We start from the raw sequence: 20813 nt of genomic DNA, 5'->3' as shown, positions 1-20813 counted from the left end.
TTAGCAATGATAACAGTAAGAACAGCAAGTTACGGCCTCCACCCTTTCTCCTCTTCCCCATTCCTGTAATCAATAATTTCAGCCCACAGAGAACAAGAAAGGCTTTTACTATCCACCTAAACCGGCTCAATAGTCTCTAAATGAAATAACATGATAAAATAATCTTTCTATCTATAGTTTGTAAAAGTGCTTTGTAACATTTCCAATGAGTTAAAAGCTCTGCCTGCATCCCATAACACAGATTAAAAGAGCAAGCTTTTATCGTCTTATTTAAGTGATAGGAAAGGAAACATGCAAATAAGGAAAAAAATAGGAAAACAATATATCCTTTCATTTTTGCCCAGTATTTTCCATACAGAGAGTCTAAGATGTTTATTAAAACTTGATATACCGCTAAAGCATGCAACAGTTCTAAGCGATTTACAATTCAATTAAAATAATAACTATTGTGACCACCACTGTGGTCCGCCCGGGACTCCACAGCACCTCTAGTGATTACATTAACAAAGAGCAATGGCTTGTGACCCGGCCTGGAGTCACTCTGCAGGCCTGAACTGACCAATTAGAAAACAAAAATCACACTGTTCCAAAAAGGTAATAAATCAAAATGTCTCAGATTTATTCTTTCCAAAACACAAAAGTCAGGATAATTATCAGTTCCACAGAACAGGTAAGAAGGCTATCAAACTTCAAACAGTCCAAACTCAAAAGGTAAGAGCAATAAACAGTTCAAAATATAAAGTCCAAAGTGTTTTCCTTCTTTCACACCTCTGAGGTTTGTGCACACCTTAGAATTTAAATCAGCCTGCTCCTAAGCAGGATATTCAGTTCATCAAAAAAAAACAAAAAAAAAACCCAATAGGGTTCAAGACACTGGATACCCTATTCTCAGTGCTTCAAAGTGAAGCCTCTGGCAGCCTTTCACTAAACTGCCAGGCAATGGAGAGTGCCTTAGGTTTGCTTTCATTTAGCTACAATATAGCCTACAAAATGCCCTCCCAGGTAACAGCAAACCTCTCCCAAACAGACACTATCAGCTTCACAGAAAATGCTAAACAGTAAAGAAAAGAAAAGCAAAAATCCCAAAAAGGTTCAGCTTCAATAAACAGTCTTTTCCAAACAAAGCAAGCTGAAAACACTCACTGTTTCAATCCAGTTGGGACTTGCAGCTGGTGGAAAGACCAACCTCCATGGCTTCTTCATCAAAACTTATTCCCTCAGGCAGGTTGTCCAATTCCATGGGGAGATCATAATCTGAAAAGACTTCCTCCAGCATTTCTCCGGCTTCCTGCACCTCCATAGGTGAGGCTGTATCACCCTTGCTTGGCCCGAGGAGACTCTCAGGGACCTAGCCTGCCTGTCTGTTTGCTCTCAGCTGCTGGTTTATATATTCTAGGGACACACCCTAACCTGGCTGACTCAGCAGGGAACAACTTAGCTCTAGGGCTCCTCCTGTGGTGGCCTAGATACTGTTCGTCCAGGAGGTCCGTGGAGATTTCAGGCTCCCCCTGGTGGTCAACCTGAGAATCATCCCTATTTCCCTTAGGACACCCTTTATACAATCCCATCCAGGTTTTCTTTTTAACTTTTTCTCCGGGCTTAGCTGGGACCTTGGCATGCTTCTTGTCTGCCTGGTCACACTATAAAGAAAAGAACTCCATAAAAAAAAACAAAGGAAATATCTAACATTCATTCAGTTTCGTTGTATAGCTGATTCTCAACAGGTTTCAGATTATTTTGTCTCTTCAGACAACTAATCTCATGCCTCATAGAGGGAAAAGTATGGCACAGTGGTTAAAACTACAGCCTCAGCACCCTAAAGTTGTTGGTTCAAATCTACGCTGCTCCTTGTGACCCTGGGCAAGTCACTTAATCCCCCCAATTGCCCCAGGTACATTAGATAGATTATGAGCCTACCAGCATAGGCAGGGAAAAATGCTTGAGTACCTGAATAAATCCATGTAAACCATTCTGAACTCCCCAGGGAGAACAGTATAGAAAATTGAATAAATAAGTAGTGTGAAAAGTTTCAGCCTCTGATAACCAGAGCTGGTATTGTGATGTCATAATGCCTCATTCCACCAATAAGAGCCAAACTCATCAGTGAAGTCACAATGGCTTCATTGTCCTATACTTGGCTCACTTTTACTACATTATGATTTCTAGAGTGGTGTCTATTATCTTTAAGTGATCTGATTGTTCGTGATGATGTGAAGGGAGTTATCAATCTATTCAAATAACTGGGCTGTTGCAAATGCACTGATTTATCAGTTAGAGCTAACATTTTAAGATCTGCCTATGTAAACCATTCTGAGCTCTGCTGGGAGAAGGGTATAGAAAACTGAATGAATAAATGCTTATAGACTTGTACTTCAATGGTTTCCACAATGCATACGTATGAGAGAGGTCCGCATTCCAAGGAGGCAGCATATGCAAATTCCTCTCATGCATATTCATTGTGGATTCTCTGAAAACCTGACTTGCTGTATGAACCCCAACATCTGGAAGCACTGTTTTAGACCACACAAAAGTAGAGATGTCACAGTCTCCTTCCACTAGTACCTCTGCTTTCATACTAGGTGGGGCCAAAGCTCCATAAAAAGAAAAAAAACTCTTTATATGGTACTTAGGCCCTACCTGTGCTTCCCAGGATGCACCAGGTAGGAGCAGGCAACTGCCATTTTGGAAAGGGCAGTTCGGAGGCAGCAGAAAGGGATACCTACTTCTTTGACTAAGGTATGTGGAGGGGTGGGGGCTGTACTAGATGATGAGTACCAGTGAGGAGGGGCCAAGGTCTGAACATCACTAGATCACCAAGGTAGTGATAGCTGAGCTGGGTCCAGCTGGGTGGGGGGTAAAGAGTTGGGTTGGGTCGGAGGGTTTCAGTAATCCACTGGACCACCAGGGCCAGTAGCAGTTAGGGAGTTGTGCCTGGCCTGGGTGGGTCTGCTTGGCTCAGGAAAGGGACTGGCATGCTGTGGCAGGCTTTACTTGACTTTCAGCTCAGGATTCGCAGTAGAGTAGAGCATGGGCCCATCAGTGACTGGAGGGTTGAACCAAGAAGAGCTACTTAGCACTGTACATATCAATCAGTGGCACAAGGAAACACTTTCAGAAAATAACATCTGCTGCTACCGCTAATCCTAGTGTTTAAGTTTATGGTAATTACACACTTCATACCCCCTGATTGCTCAAAGTAACGACGACTTACAAATCCATAAAACATAACTAAAAGAAAAGAATGCCAAAATATAAAAGATAAAAGCACAGAACATTCACACAATAAAATAAACAATTCAAAATCTTAAATAAAATAACTATGTCAAAGATTACGATTGCAGTTGTCCAGCAGCAGCTACAGAACCAAATCTATGACAGCAATTAATCAGTAGAAGTATTAAAAGCTTTTTGAAAATAAAATGTCTTCAATAATGTTTTAAACCTTGGACATGAAAGTTCAGAGCAAATAGTTATGGGCACAAGCACGAGTAGTGCTTAGTGAAGGTAAAACCAACCTATTGGAATCCAAAGAACACAGAGTTTGTTTGGCCCCTTCTTCCCTAGGAAATTTCCCTTTCAGAATCTGAGGTCAGTGAAAACTTCACTTGCAGAAGTACTAGGTAACTTTGTACCTTCTTCACTAGGGTTACCAGACATCCGGGAAAACCCAGACATGTCTTATTTTGAGGACTGTCTTGGTGCCTGGATGAACTTTCCAAAACCCAGCAGTTGTCTGGGTTTTAGAAAACTCTGGCCATGTGTGGAGGGCCTCTGTGCATGTGCAAATGATGTCACACATGTCCGTGTCTCTTAGGAGGCCCCTGGACTTGGCCTGGAGGTCAGGCATAATGAGACGAGGCTGCTGGGGCTGGGGCTTGGGGCAGAGCCAAAGGCAGCACAGAGTGGATTTGGGGTGGAACAGGGCGGGGCTAAGCATCTGGGATTTTGCCGATTCTTCACCAGCAATATTCAGTGGCATGCCTGCTAAGTTGGACAGCCAAGGACAGCCACCTAAAAGGTGGGTCTGTTTTTGGCCTTTGAGACGTAGCTGGCTAGCCTACGAATATTGACATAGCCAACTAGGTCTCGACTGTCCAAAAACAGACCGGACATTCAATGTCACTGGCATTGAATTAGCATTATTCTGTGGATTGCTGGGGATCACGGTGATCTCCTATGGTCCGAATATGAGTCAGATTGACTAACTTTCGACAACTAATGCATCATTGTTGTAGCAGTCTAAACAAAATGAGGTCAGAGGGAAGCTTCAAAACCACTGACTGCTGTCGGCTAAATATCATCACCCGGTTTTGTACTATTGTGCGTTCAAGTGGATGTACAGAACAACCACATTTTATTCTGCACCTTTCTGTTTTTCAGGAAAAAAACAAACAGAAAAAAAAAATTCACTTATTCTGTTTTCTTGTTCAGAATTAATTTTCCCCAGTGGAATGGACTTTATTCTAATACATTCTTTTTTTTTTCCTGTTATATTGTACTTTATTTAACCCACATAGTTTAGAAATTGTAAACTGTCTAGATGCAATATTTATGATTCATGGTGTTTCAGAAAGTAAATGAACTGTAAACTGTTGTCAGTAAAGAGAAGACTTTAACTGAGAATGAAGATCCAATTTGTATTTTGAATCCTGCTGTTTTGTTGTCCTTTGTCAAGGCCCCATTTGCAGTGTGTGCGTGAATCGATTTGGCTGTCGTCCTGTCATGATGGTTGGAGGTCTTTTTGCCGCATCAGGGATGATTCTGGCTTCATTCTGTACCAGTATTATTCAGGTCTACCTCACTGCTGGTGTCATAACTGGTGAGTGGTGCGTATGAAGATATCAGTAGCTCGGGTTGATAAATGGCCCAAAAAACTGTTTCTTCTGAACTGCACAACACCTGCTAGAGCCCTCTCAGAGTTTGATTGCATATAGATGGCAAATGCCATGAAATCTGCTCTTTTGACACAGTTCAACTCAAAGGAGAGCTTAAGGACAGAGGCAGCAGATTTCTACGCAGCCTGGAAAAAACACTGTTCAGAAAGTTCAGAAATGTCTTAAACAATGAAAATCTATAAACAGATATGCTGACATTATAAGGAAATGGGCAGATTTGCTGTCAAAATGGCATTTACCGACCAATATTCAGCTCAATTAAACTGGCTAGGAATGGTTCCTGGACAGTTAAGTAGTGCTAAGCTGGCTAACTGCAAATATTCAGCAGGAGATAGCTGCCTATTCCCACTGAATATTTGTGGTTAGCGTCAACATTCATTGGCCAATTGGCTAAGTTTAGTAGCCAGATAGATTCACATAAAGAATAAGTCTGTCTTTTGCCATTATAAGTTAGCCGGTCAGCAGATGAATTTATCAGCTTAACCGGCTCTAGTCGCCATATGGTTCAGCATTGAATTTCCAGGTTTGCCGTCAATCGTGGGAAATGGCCAAGCTGCCTCCCGCCATCTAAATATCGGATCATTAGTGCTTTGGGGTCCTTTCAAGAAAGTATGGAAGTTGTTGCTTTGTAAAAGCAGTGCACAGCCTTGCAGTCCCACCTAACAATCCCCTGCTGAGAATTACCCTGGGTCAGTGTTACCAGGTAGTAGTAGTTCACTCTGTGCTCCTGCCCAAGCCTTGGTTGAAATCCAGAATGGCTTCCATTATCCCTAGCAGGAGTCTTACAATACTACTGCTATGGGGCATCCTTCCATGGATGAAGACTGACACTAGTGATTATGGTGGCCATTTTGGATCCCAGCCGAGGTCTAGGTGGGAGCAGAGAGGGGCCATTTCTACTTGGACCACCAATAAAGACCATCTGGTAGGTCCCACAAGGGGTGTGTGAGGGGAGGGGAAGATTCCAGTTGGAGGAGAGGTGTTTTTGCCCAGGGGTGAGGTTGGATCATGAGGATGTCTCGGAGTGGGGAACTCAAATCAGAGGAGGTGTTGGGGAGATCAGATGTGCTGGAAGTGTTACAGAGGGGGAGCGCTTCTGTGCCACTTATTGTGCTAATGGCCTGCCAGTAGCGTGACTACACATACCAGTTCATGCACTATATGCAGCCGTGCTATCATTGGTAATAACCTTTTCGATAGCTGTCACAGCAGAACACTCCTTCACTCTGCTCATGCTCACTTCTGCATTAAGCAGGTAGTGTGGGATTTTTACCATGTTTGTTGCTTTAATAGAGCATCAGCGTAGGTCTGTGCCTAATCTCTACTGCATGATAAAACTTGTGCTGATTGCTTAACACAGTTTATTAAAAGTGCCCCTTTGTTTCAAATTACATTACATGTGTATCATAAAATAAACAACTTTATGATAGAAAGTAATTATATTTTTGATAGCTAGGATTTCCTTATCTCTGCATTGCATTTTTTCTGTTCAGGAAATTTATACAAAAGAATAATATAATGGACCCTATGCAGACATTAAAGCAGGGATCCCCAAGTCCCTCCTTGAGGGCTGAATCTAGTCGGGTTTTCAGGATTTCCCCAATGAATATGCATGTGAACTGGGTCAGAAACTGGCTGTCGGACAGACGCCAGAGGATGGTGGTTAATGGAAGTCACTTGAAGGAAGGAAAGGTGAGTAGTGGAGTCCCTCAGGGATCGGTGCTGGGGCCAATCCTGTTCAATATGTTTGTGAGTGACATTGCTAAAGGGTTAGAAGGAAAAGTGTGCCTTTTTGCAGATGATACCAAGATTTGTAACAGAGTAGACACCGAAGAGGGAGTGGAAAATATGAAAAAGGATCTGCAAAAGTTAGAGGAATGATCTAATGCCTGGCAAATAAAATTCAATGCAAAGAAATGCAGAGTAATGCATTTGGGGGATTAATAATAGGAAGAAACTGTATATGCTGGGAGGAGAGAAGCACGGATGGGGAGAGGGACCTTGGGGTGATAGTGTCCGAAGATCTAAAGGCGAAAAAACAGTGTGATAAGGCAATGGCTGCTGCCAGAAGGATGCTGGGCTGTATAAAGAGAGGCGTAGTCAGTAGAAGGAAGAAGGTGTTGATGCCCCTGTACAGGTCATTGGTAAGGCCCTACTTGGAGTATTGTGTTCAGTTTTGGAGACCGTATCTGGCGAAGGACGTAAGAAGACTTGAGGCGGTCCAGAGGAGGGCGACGAAAATGATAGGAGGCTTGCGCCAGAAGACGTATGAGGAGAGACTGGAAGCCCTGAATATGTATACCCTAGAGCATGGGTGCCCAATAGGTCGATCGCGATCGACCGGTAGCTCGCCAAAGCAAAGTGAGTCGATCACCCAGGACTCACTTTGCCGATCATTCTTCCTCTCCCCGACGTCAATTCTGCTGTCGGAGAGGAAGTTTGGGCCAGCCAATCGCTGGCTGGGCAGAACTTCCTCTTCAACGGCAGAATTGAAGTCGAGGAGAGGAATGCTGGTCCGCCCGAAGCAGGAAGAGCATGGGGTGGCGTTGGCGTCGGCTTTGGGGCCTGTTATCCATTGGTGGCGTTTTGGCTCCTGTTCCCCGATGGCAGCGGCAGTGGCAGTGGCTTGGGGAAGGGCATGGAGAAAGAAAGAAAGGGGGCAGGCAGGGAGACAGAAGGAAAGAAGAGAAACAGAAAAAAAGAAAGGGGGAATGAAGAGAGAAAGAAAGAAAGGTCAGGGAGAGAGGAAGAAAAAGTTGGGGGAGGGAATGAGGTGTGGAGGAGAGGAAGCATACAGGCTGAAAGAAGGGAAGAAAGATTGGATGCACAGTCAAAAGAAGAAAGTGCAACCAGAGACTCATGAAATCACCAGACAAGGTAAGAAAAATGATTTTATTTTAAATTTAGTGATCAAAATATGTCTGAATTTATAACTGCTGTCTATATTTTACAATATGGTCCCCTTTTACTAAACCGCAAAGCAGATGACTCTATGCACTGTCACCTCAGTAACATAGACAAATACCCACCCCCCTCCCTTTTTACTAAACCGCAATAGTGGTTTTTAGCGCAGGGAGCCTATGAGCGTTGAGAGCAGCGCTGGGCATTCAGCGCAGCTCCCTGCGCTAAAAACTGCTATTGTGGTTTAGTAAAAAGGGAGGGGGTGGGTATTTGTCTATTTTTGTATGGTTGTTACTGAGGTGACAGTGCATAGAGTCATCTGCTTTGACCTCTTTGAAAAACCCCCGGAATAGGAATGATAATTAACAATTCTATGCGTACAGTGTGCGTTGTGTTTTTTAAAAATTTTATTGTTGGTAGATCATTTTGACTTGATCATTTTAAAAGTAGCTCGCGAATCAAAAAAGTGTGGGCAGCCCTGCCCTAGAGGATAGGAGAGACAGGGGAGATATGATTCAGACGTTCAAATACTTGAAGGGTATTAACGTAGAACAAAATCTTTTCCAGAGAAAGGAAAATGGTAAACCAGAAGACATAATTTGAGGTTGAGGGGTGGTAGATTCAGGGGCAATGGTAGGAAATTCTACTTTACGGAGAGGGTAGTGGATGCCTGGAATGCGCTCCCGAGAGAGGTGGTGGAGAGGAAAATGGTGACTGAGTTCAAAGAAGCGTGGGATGAACACAGAGGATTTAGAATCAGAAAATAATATTAAAGATTGAACTAAGGCCAGTACTGGGCAGACTTGCACGGTCTGTGTCTGTATATGGCTGTTTGGTGGAGGATGGGCAGGGGAGGACTTCAATGGCTGGGAGGGTGTAGATGGACTGGAGTAAGTCTTAACAGAGATTTCGGCAGTTGGAACCCAAGCACAGTACTGGGTAGAGCTTTGGATTCTTACCCAGAAATAGCTAAGAAGAAAAAATTTAATTTTTTTCCCCCCCCAAATCTTTATTCATTTTAATACATACATCAAGTGTACATTAAATACAAACTATCATAATACATTATCACTTGAAAATTCCATCACAATGTGTATCTAAAAGTTTTATATCCCACCCCCCTCCCATAACCATACACAAATAATAAAATTCATATGTATATTAATCATTTAAAAATATGCAATATATATATGCAATTCTCCCTAATTCCCCCACCCCTCCCTTCCTTCAGTTATCACATAAGGAAAAAGAATAATAAATTAACATTAATCATTATAATATTTTATTATTGGCCCCCACACATCCTGAAATCTATTAAAATAACCATTTTGTACTGCAATTAACCTTTCCATTTTGTACAGATGACACACTGAGTTCCACCAGAAGCTGTAATTTAGTCTAGAACAATTCTTCCAATTAAGTGTTATTTGTTGTATCCCTACACCTGTAAGGATCATCAGAAGCTTATTATTTGCTGCAGATATTTGGCTTTTAGATCTCATACACATTCCAAATAGAACTGTATCATATGACAATGCCACATGATTTTCCATTAAAAGATTAACTTGATCCCAGATTGATAACCAAAATGCCTGAATACATGGACAATAAAATAAAAGATGATCTAAAGTTCCAATTTCAATTTTACAATGCCAGCACCTATTAGACTTAGAGCAATCTAATTTTTGTAATCTAGTAGAGGTCCAGAATGCTCTATGCAACAAGAAAAACCATGTTTGCCTAATAGATGCCGACATCGTACCTTTAATTCTCCAAGACCAAATACGTGGCCATTGAGATGCATTAATCTGGTGCTTAATCTCAATGCTCCAAATATCTCTTAATCCATTTTTAGGTTTCTTATTCAAATAATTAGATAAAATTTTATACCACTTTGCGGCCTGGTGACCCAGAAAATCTGCCTGGAAACATAGGAATTCTAAGCTATAATGATCATGTAAAGATTTCCATTCAGGGAACCCTACCTGAATAGCCTGCTTCAACTGCAACCATTTATAACTTTGTTTTTTTATTTAGACCATATTTATGTTGCAATTGTGAAAAATCAAGCAGTTTACCATTTTGAATAACTTCATTTAAGGATCTTATACCTGCTTTAATCCAATCTTTCCAGACAATCTTAAACCCGCCTATTTGTATCTTGGAGTTTACCCAAATAGATTGATGTGTAGATTTTCCAATAGACTCAGGAGTTAATTTGTCTACAAATCTTAATGTTTTCCAAGTATCCATTAATACTCTATTGTCCTTACGTACTCTAGGCATCTTTATACTGAGCAGAAGATCAAGTCTAAGTGGGAATATAAGCGACTTCTCAACCCATAACCAGTCTGGCAATTGTTCCAAAAGCTCTGGGAGGACCCAATACATACCTTGGCGCATGGTATAGGATTGGTGATACCTATAAAAATTGGGGAAATTTACCCGAACCCTCCTTAATTGGCCTTTGTAGAGACACTAGAGCAACTCTTGCAATTTTACCCAGCCAAATAAATTTAACCAGAATACTATTTAACTTTTTATAGAAAGACCCCTGAAAAAACACTGGTATCATGCCCAATTGGTAACAAACCACAGGCAGAATCATCATTTTAACAGTTTGAACTCTTCCCCACCATGACAAATGCAAAGGATTCCATTGCTCACACAACTCTGTTACTTTTTGTAATAAAAATTTTTCATTTACTCTCATTGTCTCTTTGAGTGTATTTTTCAACCAAATGCCTAAGTATTTTATTCCATCTTCTTTCCAAATAAAAGGAAAATAATCAAATATACCTTTTGTACAATACACATTTAAAGATAAAATTTCCGATTTAGTCCAATTTATTTTCTATCCTGAGAATTTTCCAAATGTATCAATTACTTCAAGTAGACATGGAATTGTTGTTTCCGGATTTCTCAAATGAAGCAAAATATCATCCGCATAAGCGGATACTTTATAATCCACTCCTGCACATGGAATACCCTGTTTGTCCCTTGCCTGTCGAATAGCTAATAACAAGGGTTCAAGTACTATATCAAAAAGCAAAGGAGATAACGGACAACCCTATCTAACCCCCCTCTGCAATTTAAAAGCATCCGAAAAATTATTATTTATATATAAACGATCAGTCGGGGAGCTATACAGTGCTTGAATCATTTGTACAAATCCGGAACCAATACCAAACCATTCCATAGCTTGATACATGAATTTCCATTCTATACGATCAAAAGCTTTCTCAGCATCTAATAATACTGAAAAAGCCAGATCATTAATTTGTTTTGTTAAATAATACATCTGAAATGCAAATCTAGTATTATTGGAAGAGTGTCTTTGAGCAACAAATCCAGTTTGATGCATACCTATTATATGCGGAAGAGCTTTAGCCAATCTTAATGCTAAAATCTTAGCTAATACTTTACCATCTACATTTATTAAAGAAATAGGCCTGTAATTTGAAACCAATGTTGGATCTCTATTTGGCTTTGGCAAAACAATAGTTAAAGATTCTGCCATAGTGCCTGATATACAACCTTTATTTAGTTGATCCTGATATAATTTTAACAAATATGGTAAAAGGGAAATTTGAAATTCTTTATAAAACTCTACCGTAAATCCATCCCCATCTGGAACTCTAAGGGACTTCAATGCTGTTTGTAACTCTTTTAGTGATATAGGTTCATCTAAACTTCTTTTTATATGATCAGGAACCTTAGGACCTTCAACTAAACTCAAAAAATCCAACCCATCTTTCTCTTTATTTGCATAAGACTCAGAAGAATAAAGGGACTTGTAATAATTCAAAAATTGTTTTAATATATTTCCAATCTGAGAATGAGAATTCCCTAAATCATCTTTAATTATGCCTATTTTCTCTTTCCTTTTCTTTGCTTTTAAATAATTTGCCAATAATCTTCCAGCCTTATTTGAACTACCATAATACAATGCTTGCTGAGCAAAAATGTCCTTCCTTACTAACCTAAAGTGGCAAATGAGTTTCAACATAGGGAAATGCAAGGTCATGCATATAGGGAAAAAAAAACCCGATGTTCACTTACAAAATGGGGGGATCAGCGCTAGGGGTGAGCAACCTTGAAAGAGACCTGGGAGTGATGGTAGACACAACATTGAAGGCGTCGGCGCAGTGTGCCACGGCCTCAAGGAAAGCAAACAGAATGTTGGGTATCATTAAGAAGGGTATCACAACCAGGACAAAGGAAGTCATCCTGCCACTGTATATGGTGCGCCCGCACCTGGAATACTGTGTTCAGTTCTGGTCGCCGTACCTCAAGAAGGACATGGAGGTACTTGAGAGGGTCCAGAGAAGAGCAACTAAGCTAATAAAGGGTATGGAGGACCTCTCATATACTGACAGACTGAAAAAGCTAGGGCTTTTCTCCCTGGAAAAGCGGAGACTTAGAGGAGACATGATAGAAACCTTCAAGATCATGAAGGGCATAGAAAAAATAGACAGGGACAAATTTTTAAAATTAAGGGGATCAATAAGTACAAGGGGGCACTCAGAGAAATTGAAAGGGGAGAGGTTTAGAACAAATGCCAGGAAGTTCTTTTTCACACAGAGGGTGGTGGATACATGGAACGCGCTACCAGAGGATGTGATAAACAGGAGCACGCTACAGGGGTTCAAAGAAGCTTTGGATAGGTACTTGGAAGACAAAGGGATTGAGGGGTACAGATAAGAGTAAAGGTAGATTAAAGGGATGGGATTAGAGGTAAGTTACAAAATTAATCAGGGACCACTGTTCAGGCACTAGGCCTGATGGGCCGCCGCGGGAGCGGACCGCTGAGCAAGATGGACCTCTGGTCTGACTCAGCGGGGGCAACTTCTTATGTTCTTATGTTCACATTTTTTTTAACAATATTTGAAATGTAGCCTGTTCTCACTTGTTAACCAATTGTAATTCTAAATTTTTAGTCTCTTTTTCCAAGCTTACAAACTGCTTTCTTAGCTGTTTCTTATTATATGCAGAATATGAAATAATTTGTCCTCTCATAGTTGCTTTGAAAGCATCCCACAAAATTTCAGTCGATGTTTCCTCTAAATCATTAAGTATAAAATATTCATTAATTTTGACCTGAAATTCTGTACAGAATTTAGAATCAGCAAGCAATGCATTATCAAACCTCCATACAGGTTTGGAATTTTCTTGATCTACTAAATTTACTTCTATCCATATACCACCATAATCTGATATTACTATTGGTTCTATGGCAGCTTTTTCAACTTGCTGTAACATCTGATCTGAAACAAAAATATAATCAATTCTTGAAAATGATTGATGAACATGCGAACAAAATGTAAATTCCCGATCATTAAAATGAAGAATACGCCATATATCTTTTAAATTACATGATTGCATTAAATTATCTAAACCCATTGATTTCATAATTCTACTAGGTTTTTTATCCATTATTGGATCTATAACAGCATTAAAATCCCCCGCTACCACTAAATTAGTAGCAGCCAGTGGTAATACTAATTGTTGTAGAGATTTAAAGAATTCACTTTGATTCAAATTAGGGGCATATATATTTAATAACACCATTGTAGTATTACCCATGCTCATGTCAACAAGTACCCACCTTCCTAGAGGATCTGCCTTAACCATATTAAATGTTGCCGAACATTTTTTGTTAATCAAGATTGCTACTCCTGCCTTTTTTTTATCGCTGGTGCAAATAAACACTGTTTTATCCAATTACCTGACAGCTTCATGGATTCTGACCCAGACAAATGTGTCTCCTGTAGAAAACAAATATCTATATTCTGTTGCTTAATATATGACAATACCTTTTTCCTTTTTATTGGGTGATTAAGGCCATTTACGTTCAAGGAGAAAATTTTAAAACCCATTATATAAATGAAATTTATTATACAAATATATCCATCTCAAAAATAAAATATAAATTTTTCCTCATACCAAAAATTTACACCCCCCCTTAAATCCTCATTCTTAACCCCCCCCTCATATCCCCTCCCTCATTCCCACCCCTTCCCTCCCCAAAATAAATGCAAACTGCAAAACGCCCATGGTGGCCAAGCAAAAGATAAACTCCCCACAGGCAAATTAAACCCATTCAATCATTAACTTAAAAAACCTTTATAATAAAAAGAGAATCATCATAAGCAAAGGGATAAAACTTCATAACATTCCAAATCTTTTTTCCATAATATTTATTTTCCCCTATATACTTTTTTTTTTTCAATCCAAAATCAGACCCATTCTTTATATTAACTATATTCAATATCCATCTTATTGAAACCAAGACATTTTTAGTCTTATAACTCTTCCGTTCTATAATATAATTGTACCTTACCATAAAATAAAAATATTAGTACTTACTTCTTTTCTAAGTTTCTTTAAAACTTAAAACTTCTTAAACTATATAAGAAATACTTCAATTTAATCATATATGTTAACCTTATACAAGCATTTTGTTATATTTTATATATATACCTTATGCAATATATAATATTTCTCTATTTACCCCATGTATCTCTGAACATTCTCTAATACATCCTAAAAGAATATATTAAACATTAATTTTATTTATTATATATCTCAAAATCCTAGTACCTTGTTCAAGCATTCACACCATTCACATTATCCACTCACACTTATTATTACATTCTTTATTAATTCATATCTCTTATGTAATAACTTACTAATTAATTTTCATCTTATAATGTCAATATGTCATCTATACTCCCTTATATATTAAAATATTCATATGTTAAATGCTCAGAGAGTAAATCTTATTTTATAATAATTTAATAACCATAAAATCTCTGTATCCTATATTATAAATATCTACTTTTGTATCCAAAAGCTCCATTTAAAAAAAAAAAAAAAAAAAAAATTAAAAATTTAAATTGAATCAGGTTGGGCAGACTGGATGGACCATTCGGATCTTTTTCTGCCGTCATCTACTATGTTACTATGTTACTATATGCATGCACTGCTTTCAATGCATATTCATTGGGGAAATCCTGAAAATCCGACTGGATTCGGCCCTCAAGGAGGGACTTTGGGGACCCCTGCATTAAAGGTTCCTTTTGCTATGTGAGTCCAACTGTGATAGCTCATTGTAGGTTTAATTTCATTCAATCTAAATGTTTGTTTGAGTTGTAGCCTCGGTAAATGGCAATAAAGAAATCAGGTTGAGTATGTGAACGTGGGGAAGAGCAGAGTACAGGCTACATGCATCACAAAAAACCAAAATGAACCCACTTCATTGGTTGAAGCTCTCAAAGACTCACATTGACTTTCATACAGTCTTATTATATTATTGCACAAAAACATCAGAACACGATAGCAGATCATCAACAAGATAAAACCAATGCCCTTCTTCATTACTCCCCTCAACCCCAACCCATTAACCACCTATACTTCTCAAATACTTATCAAACAGATGACTTTGACACTGATAGCCCCTTGGATTCATACTCCGCTTTGATTGTAGCACACACATTTAACCTAATGAACTTTCTCCTTTAACAAGTTTCAAGTTTTATTTTAGTTTAATGAATCGCTATGTGACAGTTCTTTTTCTGGCTAGGCCCCAGTCAGATCAGAAGGTTTCTAATACTGTATGACATGTACGTTATTTTCTTTGTTTTATTTCAGGTTTGGGTCTGGCACTCAACTTTCAGCCCTCACTCATCATGCTAAATCGATACTTTAATAAACGTCGACCTCTGGCAAATGGATTGGCAGCCGCAGGGAGTCCAGTGTTCCTATCTACTCTCTCCCCACTGGGACAGATATTTCAATTTCAGTATGGGTGGCGTGGTGGCTTCCTCATTCTGGGTGGAATGCTTCTCAACTGTTGTGCATGTGGAGCCTTGATGCGGCCTCTGGAACCTCCAAAGATATCAAGAGAAAATACCCAAGAGATTGCCAAGAAAAAGCCCGGAAAACTCCTTGATTTCAGTGTCTTTAAAGATAGAGGCTTTGTCATTTATATGGTGGCTGCAACCATAATGGTTCTAGGCCTCTTTGTGCCGCCTGTGTTTGTTGTAAATTATGCTAAGGATATGGGGGTTCAGGACACCAAAGCAGCTTTCCTACTTAGCATTCTTGGATTTGTGGACATCTTTGCTCGACCTACTTGTGGAGTGGTTGCTGGTCTGAAGAGGGTTCGACCTTATTGTATCTATCTCTTTGGCTTTTCTATGTTTTTCAATGGCTTTACTGATCTCATGGGGTCTTTGTCTGATTCATATGCTGGTCTAGCAGTTTTCTGCGTCTTCTTTGGGATTTCCTATGGGATGATTGGCGCTCTACAATTTGAGGTCCTTATGGAAATTGTTGGAACACAGAAGTTTTCCAGTGCCATTGGATTGGTGCTTCTAGCTGAAGCTGTGGCTGTTTTGATTGGTCCTCCATCAGCAGGTAAGTATTCTATTTATGCAACATGTATTGTTTTCCATGTTCACTTGAGATGCCTTCTTCCTAGTTCATAAGTTTTGGTTTTTTTTTTTTTTTTTCAAATTGTTTTTATTCAATTTTTACAAAAAGCAACCCCAACAAAAACAAATTCACAATACCGCATAAACAGCAGCTAAATACAAATAAACCCTCACATTAATACAATTGTGAATCCTCCCACTTCCCCCCCCTCCCACACAGGGATCCCCCATCAACCCAGCCCTCAGAAAAGAGCAATGAAATCTCAAAGAAACCCCCCCCCCAAGCCCCCCAGTAGTACAAAAACGCAAAAGAAAAAAAAGCACTGTGGACAAAGGAGCACCCAACAGCAACCCTCCCGCATAGCTTCCTCATCCTGAATCTCGCCAGGCCAAGTAAGGATCCCAAATGTAATGATACAGGGGCAGAGTATATCGGCGAATAGTTGTCAGCTTGGACATCAGATGTAAATAATCCAAACGCCCACGTACTCTACACATATCAGGAACCCTCTTATGCTTCCAGCACGCAGCAATCTCTAAATGTGCTGCAGAAAACAGTTGTAAAGCAAATCGATGCTCCGGTTTCATAAAGCCCGGAATCGGAGCATTAAGCAAACAACATGCCATCAATAGAGGGCAATGCTTGCGCACAATAGAAACCAAGAATTGACCAACCTCAATAGAAACCAAGAATTGCCGATACTGCTTGATCGCTGGACAACACCACCACACATGGCAAAAATCACCCCGCTCACCACAGCTACGCCAACAGAGCGCAGAGCCAGATTTATTGATCTGATACAATTTAACAGGGGTATAATACCAACGGTAGTAGATCTTATTAGTTCACTGTTCATAATTTTAGGAGAAAGTTAGTTGGCCCAGTCACTAAACAGAAGGTACCCAGTTTGATTCTCAGGTTCAAACTTCCACTCTCCAAATCCACCAGAGCAGGGAATGTCGTGAAAGCAGGCGTTTACAGTGCCCCTCTGATTGTGGGAGCAAAACGAGAAAAAAAAACAAAACTTTGATAGGCCAATTTCATTTCAGGCAGCAGTTAGAGATAAAGAGTTCAGCCAGTTGATAGATAGTGCTGTATCTTATCAACATGTTAGAAAACTCTTGAAAACACATTTATTTGATAAATTCTTGAGAGAATATTTGTATTTGACCATTTTTATAAATCTGTATTTTCTGAGTCTGTCTCAGCTTCTTTGCGTTGTGAACCGCATAGATCAGGAAGGTAATACGGTATACACATAACATAAGAATTGCCACTGCTTGGTCAGACCAGTGGTCCATCGTGCCCAGCAGTCCGCTCATGCGGCTGCCCCCAGGTCAAAGACCAGTGCTCTAAATGAGTCTAGCCTCACCTGCGTATGTTCCAGTTTAGCAGGAACTTGTCCAACTTTGTCTTGAATCCCTGGACGGTGTTTTCCCCTATAACAGTATCCAGAAGAACATTCCAGTTTTCTACCACTCTCTGGGTGAAGAAGAACTTCCTTATGTTTGTACAGAATCTATTCCCTTTCAACTTTAGAGAGTACCCTCTCGTTCTCCCTACCTTGGAGAGGGTGACCAATCTGTCTTTATCTGCTAAGTCTATTCTCTTTAGTATTTTGAATGATTCGATCATGTCTCCTCTCAGTCTCCTCTTTTCAAAGGAGAAGAGGCCCAGTTTCTCTAATCTCTCACTGTACGGCAACTCCTCCAGCCCCTTAACCATTTTAGTCACTCTTCTCTGGCCCTTTTGAGTAGTATCGTATCCTTCTTCATGTATGGCGACCAGTGCTGGACGCAGTACTCCAGGTGAGGGCGCACCATGGCCCAGTACAGCAGCATGATAACCTTCTCTGATCTGTTCATGATCCCCTTCTTAATCATTCCTAGCATTATGTTCGCCCTTTTCACCGCTGCCACGCATTGCGCGGACAGCTTCATCGACTTGTTGATCAGAACTCCAAAGTCTCTTTCCTGGGAGGTCTCTCCAGGTAGAGCCCCGGACATCCTGTATTCATGCATGAGATTTTTGTTACCGACATACATCACTTTACACTTATCCATGTTTAACCTCATTTGCCATGTCGATGCCATTTCTTGAGCTTGATTATGTCACGTTGCCGATCTTTGCAATCCCCCTGTGTCTTCACTACTCTGAATAACTTCATATCGTCTGCAAATTTAATCACCTCACTCATTGTACCAATATCCAGATCGTTTATAAAGATGTTGAAGAGCACGGGTCCAAGCACTGAGTCCTGCGGCACCCCACTGGTGACGCTTTTCCAATCAGAGTATTGACAATTTACCCCAACTCTGTTTCCTATGCTCCAGCCAGTTTTTAATCCATGTGAGTATTTCACCCTCGATTCCATGGCTTGCAATTTTCCGAAGTAGTCATTCATGTGGAACCTTGTTGAACGCCTTCTGAAAATCCAGATATATAATGTCGACCGGGTCACCCTTGTCTATCTGCCTGTTTACTCCCTCGAAGAAGTGCAGCAAGTTCGTCAAACAAGATCTGTCTTTGCTGAATCCGTGCTGGCTGGTTCTCATCAGACCATGTCCATCAAGGTGATTAATGTTCACCTTTATTAGCGCCTCTACCATCTTTTCCGGTACCGAGGTCAGACTCACTGATCTGTAGTTTCCCAGATCTTCCCTCCAACCTCTTTTGAAGATCGGCCTAACATTCGCTACCTTCCAGTCTTCTGGAATCTTTCCCGATTTGATCGACAGATTGGCTATTTGTTGAAGAAGTTCAGCTATAGTCCAGTTTTCTCCATGTTGGTGACATTGTCTCCCTCTATGCCGAGGGGTCTGTAATGGATTTATTAATACCCTGGGACTGGTCGATGACCGCTGTGTAGTGCAGCCAGAAACTGGAGATCTGAACAATCCACCCAAAATGTTTTGAGTTCTCTGATCTTGTTTTGTGGCAAGAAAATTTGGATTTTGTTTCTGACAAGACAGACTCAGAAAAGAAGAGCCTTCCTGGCATTAAGAGCACTGTGATCTGTATTGAGGATCCCCTTGGGCAGGGTAGAGCACTCTGCCCCTCGCTGATGCTCCAGCTGCTGAGCCAGTTGGAGGGCTCAGTGGGAAACCATGCTTGTTTAAAAATTCCCCTTTCCTTTGGCTCTGCCATTTTGTTATTCCCGGAGCAATGGAGGATCCACTCAGGCATGGGAGAGCACTCCGCCCCACACCGATGTTCCAGCCGCTGAGCCAGTTGGAGGGCTCAGCGGGAAACCTTGGTTGTTTAAAAGATTTCCTTCCTTTGGCTCTGCCATTTCATTCTTTCCGGAGCAACTGAGGATTCCCTTCGGGCGTGGGAGAGCACTCCACCCCACACCGATGTTCCAGCCACTGAGCCAGTTGGAGGGCTCAGCGGGAAACCTTGCTTGTTTAAAAGATTTCCTTCCTTTGGCTCTGCCATTTCATTCTTCCCGGAGCAACTGAGGATTCCCTTCGGGCGTGGGAGAGCACTCCGCCCCACACCGATGTTCCAGCCGCTGAGCCAGTTGGAGGGCTCAGCGGGAAACCTTGCTTGTTTAAAAGATTTCCTTCCTTTGGCTCTGCCATTTCATTCTTCCCGGAGCAACTGAGGATTCCCTTCGGGCGTGGGAGAGCCGCCCCTTACCGACACTCCAGCCGCTGAGCCAGTTGGAGGGCTCAGCGGGAAACCTTGCTTGTTTAAAAGTTCGCTTTTCCTTTGGCTCTGCCATTTTATTCTTTCTGGAGCAACTGAGGATCCCCTCGGGTGTGGGAGAGCACTCTGCCCCTCACCTATGCTCCAGCCACTGAGCCAGTTAAAAAGCTCAGCACCTAACGGCACGCAGCCATTCGGCGCACCGTTTAAGGCACACATCCCAATCACCGTCTAAGATGCAAGTCCCGATCACTTACCACCAACAAACACCTAGAGAAAGATCAACTATCTAACCCCCAGGAAATCACCTACAACTTCACTCCCACCAACCCCCTTCCTCCTATCCTTCACAATGAAAGCTATACCACAAACACAAACTATCCTATTGATCATCTTGCTCCTAACCAACTGGAAGGCTGCAGCAAAATCATCTCCCCAATACCAATTATTTCATCTACAAATATAATTCACCACACAGCCAGGAGAACCATTACAGTCAGAAACAACACCACATCATCACACCAACATTGAGGAGAAGACCAACAAACCCTTCCAGGACTAAACCACACTCCAACCAAGAGCACTTGTCTACCCAAAAGCAACAAATAGTGCACAAACAAAATACATCACACTAACATGTGCCTACATAAACATCAGAGCTCTAGGCCCAAAGACAGAACACATAAAAGACTGGATAAAAACTGAAAATCTAGACTGCCTCTTCCTCACTGAAACCTGGCTAACCTCAGACTTGGACCCCAGGATAATGGAAATTTGCCCGAAGGGATACAAGATAACAGTGGTCTGCAGGGGGAAAAAAAGAGGAGGCGGTCTAGCTATCTTAGTCAGAAACTCCCTAAACTTAAACATACTAGACAAAATGTCCATCCCATGGATCTACTAGCCTGCCAACTTTCATGCACCGCA

At 40.9% G+C, this 20813-nt stretch overlaps 1 protein-coding gene across 3 annotated transcripts in view; it reads left to right on the top strand.

Moving 5' to 3' along the window:
* The window catches only part of SLC16A3 (solute carrier family 16 member 3), a 133719-nt gene that overhangs the window by 91100 nt on the left and 21806 nt on the right, over window positions 1-20813 (top strand). For all 3 annotated transcript variants that reach the window (XM_033961476.1, XM_033961477.1, XM_033961478.1), the window contains exons 3-4: window positions 4676-4819; window positions 15450-16217. In XM_033961476.1, the coding sequence (XP_033817367.1) occupies window positions 4676-4819; window positions 15450-16217 (912 nt within the window). The remainder of the gene's footprint in view (window positions 1-4675; window positions 4820-15449; window positions 16218-20813) is intronic.

Source organism: Geotrypetes seraphini, chromosome 10, assembly GCF_902459505.1.
Source record: "Geotrypetes seraphini chromosome 10, aGeoSer1.1, whole genome shotgun sequence".
Lineage (NCBI taxonomy): Eukaryota > Metazoa > Chordata > Amphibia > Gymnophiona > Dermophiidae > Geotrypetes > Geotrypetes seraphini.
The sequence above is the reverse complement of the archived record's forward strand: the minus strand, read 5'-3'. Positions and strand labels throughout refer to the sequence as shown.